At 46.0% G+C, this 9,761-nt stretch overlaps 2 protein-coding genes across 2 annotated transcripts; both read left to right on the top strand. All coding sequences in view use genetic code 12, as the record gives it.

Annotated features, from left to right (window-relative positions):
• Window positions 1-450: 450 nt before the first annotated feature.
• On the top strand, window positions 451-2,427 carry SAS3 (Sas3p; the record flags this gene model as incomplete). Its single annotated transcript, XM_034155720.1, has 1 exon — window positions 451-2,427. The coding sequence occupies one exon, from the start codon at window positions 451-453 to the stop codon at window positions 2,425-2,427; it is 1,977 nt and encodes a 658-aa protein (XP_034012293.1).
• A 1,153-nt stretch (window positions 2,428-3,580) lies between these two features.
• Window positions 3,581-7,108, top strand: CHS3 (chitin synthase; the record flags this gene model as incomplete). Its single annotated transcript, XM_034155719.1, has 1 exon — window positions 3,581-7,108. One exon carries the CDS (start codon window positions 3,581-3,583, stop codon window positions 7,106-7,108), a length of 3,528 nt encoding a protein of 1,175 aa, XP_034012292.1.
• Window positions 7,109-9,761: the final 2,653 nt, after the last annotated feature.

Here is a 9,761-nt window from a genome sequence, read left to right as displayed (position 1 = left end):
ATGTTATAATAAGAAGTTGTTCAGCCAGCAGGGAGATATTCAACTCGTTCCCAAATGGAATCGAGACTTAATTTCTTCTTTTCAGGAGCGTGATATCCATCACACTATGGTCCCGAGCAAACATCATCTGCTAAAACTGTTATACTCCTCAGATTAGTTTTCATGGGCAATGCGTTACGTGTACGACCTTGTGTGCGATACAAGCCTGTGAGGCACACGTGGCGCAGTGGTAGCGCAGCAGATTGCAAATCTGTTGGTCCCCGGTTCGAACCCGGGCGTGGGCTCTTTTTTACCCCTTTTCAATTCATTTGATGGTCTGAATACCCATATGTGAGGTTCGTGACTAGCTAGCTCGCAACGATTTTATGTCGCGTTCGCGGGAACACTCATTTCGCACTAGGTCTATATGCAGACGTGTTTGTGACCCCATCTACCTCCACACCCTATGTTATGACTGCGGATGATGGCGCCACGGGCAGCCCTCGGAAGAGTCGTCGGGTGACAGATACCATATCATATGATGTCAAGCTCAACTTCAAACAGCTTTTAAAGCCAGTGCCCCAATACAGCAATCCAAACGTATCGATCTTGAACAAAACGACTGTCCGCATAAAGTACGATAAAGCCAAGCTCCGTGAGTTAGTTGCAAAACTGGCACCCCTCCCATATGATGGTGTAATACCATATCCCGATTGTTTGATCAATGATACTGAACCCACCGCAGAGGACTTCCGACTATTCCAAGAACTCGCCAAAAGCAGCACGTCGGCTGAATCCAGCGATCGTGTCCGTCATGTCGTCTTTGGTGGGTTCGAAATTGAAACCTGGTATACGGCTCCCTATCCTGAGGAGTATTCCCACTTTGACACCTTGTACATCTGCGAGCACTGTTTAGCTTACATGCCCCATTTGGTTACTTACAATCGTCACCGACTAAAATACTGCACTGCCAATGGCGGATATCATCCGCCTGGGGTTGAAATTTATCGAGACGTTGAAAACGGCATTGCTGTGTGGGAAGTCGATGGGCGCAAACAAATTAACTATTGCCAGAATTTGTGCCTTTTTGCGAAGCTTTTCTTGAACTCCAAGACTTTGTACTACGATGTGGAACCATTCATTTTTTACGTGCTAACAGAATTCAAGCCTGAAACCCCCAATGTTTACCACTTTGTGGGCTACTTTTCTAAAGAGAAGCTAAACAGCAGTGACTACAACCTCAGTTGTATCGTCACTCTCCCAATATATCAACGAAAGGGATACGGCAATTTTCTAATCGACTTTTCCTATTTATTGAGTCGGAATGAATTCAAGTTTGGTACACCAGAAAAACCTCTTTCTGACTTAGGCCTTGTTCTGTACCGGAACTACTGGAAGATCACTATGGCGTATAAATTGCGTGACCTTACACTCCGTTTCTGGGATGATAAAAAGCAAATGCCGCCCATTCTGATTGAGGTGCTTTCCAAGCTTACGGGCATGCTCCCCCTGGACGTCATTGTTGGTTTGGAACAACTTATGGCGTTGGTGCGCAATCCTATTCTGGGCCACTATGGGATTACGATACGTCCTCAAATTATATCGGCTGTGATTGATAAATGGGAGGCAAAGGACTATGTTCGATTGAAACCTGAGCTACTCGTTTGGAAGCCAATGCTTTTTGGACCTCTGGGAGGCATTAATAGTGCGCCGCTAATAAGACGACAAGGCATGAACACTATTGAATCTATCATCGGTTTCTTGAAAGACGACATCAATAACCCTTGGTCATACCAGATGGAAGCCATCAAAGAGATTGAGGTGCTCAATACAAATCAAGGCGCCGACGAAAATTTCCCTAAAAACGACGACCTGGTTGAGTATGTTCCCTGCTTACCCAATGTTAAGTGGGCGCAGCCAGTCATCACTCAAAACGAAGCTGTACGTGGAGAGGAGAACCCCACTTCAGCCCGTAATACGCCTGCCCCGAGTAGGAGTGATGAAGAGGTGAATGATTCGGAACAAGAGATTGTTGTCGATGACCTCATGGGTCAGTTTAGCAACTCCGATGGTAGTGACGAAGATGACGAAGATGATGAGGATGATGGGATTCAACCTCTCACTGGGATTCGTGGCGGTGGTTTCCGATTGCGTCAACGACGAAACATGAGGGAAAGACTCAACCAAACTCGACGGCTGGGCCGTCTTACACGGGCGTCACCCCGTATTGATGATTCTGACGAAGAAACCGAGGATACACGTGAACTGCGTGAAGCCACTAAAGAGTTCTTCAAGGCAATGGATGACGCACTTCTGCGCCTGTGCAAACCCTCAAGTGATCCGAGAAAGCCACTTGATCTCAGTGAAGCCAGTTCTGATAAATTACATCAGGGAATTCCTGGGCCCCAACCCGTGCGTGTTTCACCTCGCAAACCCAGGCGACTATAAATGTTACGAGCTCACTCAAGTACCTATTTTTGAGCATTCGGTGTTTAGCCAACCTCAAAAGTAGCTCTAATTTTTATCTAGTTTATAGTTGATTACAACTTACTCGAATTGTAGCTGTTTTCAGCGTAATGATTCATTTATATGTTTTTAATAGCTACATATGAAAAAGAGCGACGAAGCGGGCGCAAACATATGAAGCTATTACATGAACAGTTTCACTGGCAAGTGGCTCCATTGGGAATCTATTGATGATGATCCAACTGTCTACTTGTGGCTATCTGGGGTTATCCTTGGAAATCTATGTGTGACGGAAATTCACAACGGGGATTATGCTTCACTAGAATGAGCTAGAAGCCGTGATTGACCCACAATTCCTCCTAAAGAGTAGACATATTTGGAGATGTTTCCTCAATGACATGGCCGATAGACTCACAAATACTTCAAACCAGAGCGGGCAGTTGCAAAATATTCGAGTAGCGATTACCTACCAGGTTTTCGATGCTGATGCATATCATTTCCTCCATCTACTCGAAAGGTATGCCCCTACAGAGAGACGTTCGCCGAGCTTCTTCGGATCTGGGCTCATAGCACACACGATGCCTCCACGCACGGATCCCCCTTCGAATACTACCGAGATTTACTCGGCGATGGCCGTTCACGAGTTTCCTACTAAGCCAGTTACAGTCCGAATGTCTTCAGCGTAGTCAAAGTAAAGCAAAAAAAAAAAAAAAAAACACGAGCGTTTTACGGTATTGTTACTCAGCCCAGTCAATATTACAATATGTATCACATCAAATCGGGAGATTGCGGCGCGACTTCTAAAATTAACTAAAATCGAAAATTTTGCCGTTTAAAGCGGAATGTCTCGGTATGCGTTAAGACAAAAGGGCACGGACAAAATGGAGCTTGAAGCTTTAGAGCAATTAGGAGCGAATATAGACAGATACAAATCAAGCACGTAGTGACGCGATGTGAACTTTTGAGCCCCTGTCATCGACCCCCTTTTAAAGTTGCCCCGACGCTGTTGTCAAATTCGCCAAATCGGGATAAATTTTATGCAGTACCATATCACGTGACTGATTGCGGGCTGAGCCCATTACACACCTGTTTTTATTCTGAAACCTCGCCCTCCACATCGCTACCATACGCCGCCATGACTGGGTTCACCGAGTTTGATCCTGAGCTGGGGGATATCCAACGTCATCGGTCGCTTGTTCGTCATGATCGACAGCGGCTAGACGAGTCTTACCCATATTATCATTACGCCCAGGTGGCTAATCAAGAGCTGGGTCACATCAGAGTTCAGCCACTGCTGACTGGGGTCAATCCTCAACTTGAAGACATGGAACCGCTTCGGCTGCCCGATAATCGCATGCTGGAGATCGACGAAGAAAGTGATGGGGCGCCGCTCATGGACATGCACCCAGCTACTGATGATCTCAAGGGTGGGCGCGAAGTCTACGGGCTTAACGATGAAATGGAAAATAACAACGAAAAGATCGGACACCAACCATTCAAAGCAAACCACGTGCATTTACCACCGACACGTAAACAGCAACAGGTTAAACAAGCGGCGGTGAAAGAGGCCAAGCACGACATTTACTTCTGGAAGGTATACTGTTACGTGATCACTTTCTGGGCTCCAGCCCCTTTGCTCAACTTATTTGGTATTAGGGGTAAAGATCGTCAGTTTGCTTGGCGTGAAAAGATGGGGTTGATTTCTTGCATTTTATACATTGGTGCATTTGTCGCCTACTTGACTTTTGGGTTCACTCAAACTGTGTGCTACAATAACAAGGTGAAGATCCGTAATAATGAGGTGGCTCCTGAGTATCTTATTATCAACGGACGTGCCTATGACTTGCTGCGTTCGACCCACCCTGCTGCAGCCGGTGTTCCTGATAGCCTGAATGTATTATACCCCCCCGTCAACGCTGGCGGTATGGATGCTCTGTTCTTGTTTCAAAACGTTAATGGCAATTGTAAGGGGTTGATCACACCCAGAGACAACACCACAATCCCTCATGATGGTGATGATTTGGCTTGGTATATGCCTTGTCGTTTGTTCAATCAAGATGGTCTGCTGGAAGTTAACAGTTCTTTCGTGTACTACGATGGCTGGGCGTGTCACACTCTGGACGAGGCTCGGCAAACTTACTACGGGTTAACACAGCCAAATGATGTCTATTTCACCTGGGATGATATTAAAAACTCCCTGCGTAACCTCATTGTGTACCTGGGTAACGTTTTGGATTTGGATTTGATCAACTGGATTTTGCGTGACGAAGTCCATTACCCTAAGTTTTTCGATGAGCTTCGTGACGACCCAACCTACCGCGGCATTGATGTCCTGGTAGTACTCAATAACGCTGAACAGCGTAAGATGGGTCGCTGTCTCACCGAAATTGTCAAAGTGGGTACGATTGATTCTGACACTATCGGGTGCATTGCCTCGCAAGTGGTTTTGATTGTGTCGCTTGTGTTTATCTTATCGGTAGTGGTTGTTAAATTCTTGTTTGCTTGTTACTACCGGTGGTGGTTGCTGCGGAAGCAGGGTGCCACTGAGATCGACAACAAGCTGATGGCTAAGCGCAACATTGAGATCGACAAGTGGGTGGATGAAGATGCCAATCCCGCAGTTTTGGCCAAGACCGTCCCTCCAAAGGCTCGAGCCAATTACCTGGAAAAGACCACTAACCGTCAATCCGTATTCAAGAGATTCAACGATCCTACAAGATTGTCTCGCAGTGAATTATCGCAATACTTTGACTCTCCCGAGGCAATGCTGAAGCACTTCAAGTATACCACAATGGCCACTCAAAAGGCACTTCTTGGACGTCGCCAGAAGCGTTCGGGTGCAAACCGCCTGGCGCGCAACTCAACGCTCTATCTCAATGACCACTTCGATTCTCTGACTGATTTGTTGACTCAAGGTCAAAATCCGTCAAGACCGGGCTCCACATATTTTGGCGCTGGCTTTGATATGAGCGATGAGTATGTAACCGGCCTTCCTGCTGACCTTATCTCACCAATGGTTGTCCCTCAACCACCCGTGGAATATCAACCATTTGGGTACCCCTTGGCACACACGATTAATTTGGTTACTTGCTACTCCGAAGATGAAGCTGGTTTGCGTACCACTTTAGACTCCATTGCTACCACAGACTACCCTAATTCTCACAAGTTAATCCTTGTCGTTTGTGACGGGATTATCAAGGGTCTGGGTAATGATCAAACAACCCCTGAGATTGCGCTTGGTATGATGGATAACTTTGTTGTTGAACCGGAAGATGTCCAACCCTACTCGTATGTTGCTGTGGCCCTGGGTGCGAAACGTCACAACATGGCTAAGATCTATGGGGGTTTCTACAAATACGACGATGCTACTGTGCCGCCCGAAAAGCAACAACGTGTGCCAATCGTCACCGTTGTGAAGTGTGGTACCCCTGCTGAAGCCACCACTCCTAAGCCGGGTAACCGTGGTAAGCGTGATTCGCAAATCATTCTCATGAACTTCCTCCAAAAGGTTATGTTCGACGAACGGATGACCGAAATGGAATACAGCCTTTTGTTGACCATCTGGCAATTGACTGGCTTAATGGCAGAAATGTATGAGATTACTCTTATGGTGGATGCTGATACTAAAGTTTACCCTGATTCGCTTACCCACATGTGTGCTGAGATGATTAAAGATCCGGAAATTATGGGCCTTTGTGGGGAAACCAAAATTTCCAATAAAAACGCGCTGTGGGTAACGTTGATTCAGGTCTTCGAGTACTATATTTCGCATCATCAAGCCAAGGCGTTCGAATCAGTGTTCGGTGGTGTGACTTGTTTACCTGGGTGTTTCTGCATGTATCGTATCAAGGCTCCTAAGGGTCATGATGGCTACTGGGTTCCTATTCTTGCCAATCCCGATATTGTCGAGCGTTATTCTGATAACGTCCTCAACACTTTACACAGAAAGAACTTGTTGTTACTCGGTGAGGATCGGTACTTACTGTCGCTTATGCTTAGAACCTTCCCTAAGCGTAAACAAGTGTTTGTCCTGAAAGCTGCATGTAAGACCATTGTCCCTGACGAATTCAAAGTTTTGTTGTCTCAACGCAGAAGATGGATCAACTCCACTGTACACAACTTGATGGAGTTAGTGTTGGTGAACGATTTGTGTGGTACATTCTGTTTCTCAATGCAATTCGTTGTCTTCATTGAATTGGTGGGTACTCTTGTGTTGCCTGCGGCCATCTGTTTCACTATTTATGTGATCATCATTGCCATTGTATCGAAGCCCACACCAATTTTGTCGCTCGTCTTGTTGGGGGTAATCTTCGGGTTACCAGGGCTTTTGATCGTCATCACTGTTTCGTCGCTCAAGTACATCATCTACTTCTTCATTTACCTTTTTGCTCTTCCCATTTGGAATTTTGTGTTACCTGCTTATGCGTATTGGAAGTTTGATGACTTCTCTTGGGGTGAAACAAGAGTTGTGCAAGGTGGCGATAAAGGTGACCATTCGAATGCCGATGGCCAATTCGACGGTAATGATATCGTCATGAAGCGGTGGAGAGAATTTGAACGGATGAGACGGCACAGTGAACAACAGCAACGTGGTGAACTGGGGTTGTTGCAAGTGCCGATGGCAGCGTGGGACCCCAGCACCAACACTGAGTCGCTGGGTTAGTGTTTAATAATGAATACCTCGAATCTATGATGATACGATAACAATTGTGATCTCCAAGATTATTGAAAAATAGACCCACGCAATAGATTTTTTAAGACCTAAAAACGACAACTCAGTTGTGTCGACGCTAAATATGCCCGCAAACTTTATGGAAGTGATTTCAGTCCCAACAAGATGCTTGGGAAACGGTCAGGAGTTAGGTGGCAACATTTGTAGAATTCTATGAATATACTACTAGTTGAATCAGTCAATCTTTCTTGGAAATGTGTCTCAATCCCCTCTAGATGTTTGATTACGAGTAGGTATTACGCAATTCCTCAAGCTTTGACGGTGCAGATGGTGCGTCATCGCCAGGCCGAGACATTGAAATCATCGTAACGGGCTTCTGTTTATCTTAAGTCGCATCTAATCTTAATTACATCAACCTCCATGTGAAACTCTACAAGTTTAGATCATTTTTAAACTTCCTAAAAGCGGTTTATGCCGTTACCTATACGCTCAAGTTGTCAGTAGTTCATCCAAGCTCGCTTCATGCAATCGTGGACTGGCTAGTCAGGGTTTGATCAAGGAGTACAAAGACGTGACGATGGCCTCTCAGGATGTGCAGCGTGCCGATTTTATCCAGAATTAGCGATTTGGTCCGTTACCATGTGGATGAGAAACGATCTGCAGGGTGATGATGCCGAAGAATCGTTCTCATGCTGAAATTTTCTCACAAAAGCCGCTTGGTTGGTACCCGGAAAAATGAGACCTGTCAGTGGACTCGAGATACATTCATACATGCTTACTTACAATGACAACAAGCATGCATTGTCGCGAAGTTGGGGGCACAGTTGATTGTAAGCAAACTACAATAGAGTAACATTGTCAACATTTGAGCACTGCCGTACCATTACAGATATCACTTAATCGCGTCCTCGACCTTATCTCCTTATTTCATACGATGGCGTTCCAATCAGCCAGCATGTTGACATCAGACACGCTACGACTTTAAGTGACAGCGCTGTTGACACTAAATCGAAGGTTCAGGTCCCTCATTCGAGTGGTTTGGCTTCAAGCTTCAGTGAAGCAGGCGTTGTCAATGAAAGTATGTGCCCTTGGCCCCACCTAAATCATTATGGGTTTCCTTGAGACTTGTTTCTTGGCCATTATGACTAAGAAATTTTTTGAGAGGCTTTTCATAATAGTCCAACGGCATGCTGTGGCTTACGCAGTCATCTCGCTTACCTAAAGGCGAAGCATGCTAGGCGCGCGTAAGCAAGTTTGCCGAGAATACCGCATGAAATTCAGCGAGGCAAAGGTTGCGGTCAATTTGTGCAGCAGAGAGAAAACAAGCCTCAAATTGCGAGCCCTGCATGAAAACGGGGGTCGCGACATCAGTCAGCACCCTGTGAATAGATAGTGAGCGGCTTAGTGTCTGATTGTGTATAGAGGTACCCCTCGGCTAACTGGTATATCATGGGGTACCGCTTTGAGTACGGTGTGAATAACCACCGACACTGACATTAGGGATGTATTCATGAAAGAGCGACTGTGACGCCTACCGTAAACAAAGTCGTTGACGATGCACAGGGAGCAAGGAGTTCGCGTTCAATTCAAGCCACTACATGCAATTGGGACCAGAAGGGCTTTACACGCGCTTTAACATAATTCATTATCATTAATAGCTCTAAAACCTAAACCCAAAACGAGGAAAGAAAAATAACGTAACTTCGTAGCATCCGGCCATCTCGATTCTCAAGAACGAGTCCACTGTCTCATTGCTCTCTGGACCAGGAATACTTGCTTAGCTCTCTTAATCGAAGCTAATCGACAACGACGATGTGTTCGACGACACTTGCGATGATCTGGGGGAGTAGGATCCGCCCTTTTCGTAGTACATGTCCTTGAACTTCTTCAATCTCCAGGTGTTGGGGACCTTCTTTAAGGAGGGCTTGAATGCCGAGCCGGGAGTGGCGAGAGCGTAAAGCATTGTCTTTGATGGGTAGCCGTTTAGTCAATCTGAAAACGAAAGCGACAACACCGATATTTATATCAAGGCGAACTTAGCAAACTGCAACCTCGCTGATTGATTACAGATATTTTACCCTTCGGGCCATCTTCCGCCTCGTAATCGGCAACATTATTATAAATGATGATTACATGTAGTAAGGGTGTTTTTCCCGCAGTAAGGCAAGTTCGGCCGAGGCGCAACGCAACACCCGCGTTGCCGAAATAAAATATGCTGGTCCCCACGGGTCGCTTCTGTGCCCCCCTCAAAGACCCCTGTGCCCAGTACACTTTTGGTGGCTGGTATTGACAAAACGTCGGTAACAAGCCATGCACTTGTCGACCCGGATAGATCCGGAAGGGTCCACAACATGCTTTACAACGTCCGCCGTGTTTAAATTCCCCACTTCCCAAAATGAAATCAAAGGACCGCCCGTCATGTGCTTTTATCCGCCGCAACGCGGGGTGCTGCCGTGAACTTCGGGTAGCAGGGGCTGCCGTAAGCGATATTCCGATGTAACCTGAGCTCGAGAGGCGACCCAAAGACTAATCTTAAAGTTACTTAGTAAACGATAAAGTTTCACTTTGGTAGCTTCTTTTTCTCCGGGTAGTCTCAGGCTATACTTCGGTAGTATTCAAATTTCTGATTATTATTTAGTGTACC

This window comes from Diutina rugosa (assembly GCF_008704595.1).
Source record: "Diutina rugosa strain CBS 613 chromosome Unknown scaffold18_size221135, whole genome shotgun sequence".
NCBI classification, from domain to species: Eukaryota; Fungi; Ascomycota; class Pichiomycetes; order Serinales; family Debaryomycetaceae; genus Diutina; species Diutina rugosa.
The sequence above is the reverse complement of the archived record's forward strand: the minus strand, read 5'-3'. Positions and strand labels throughout refer to the sequence as shown.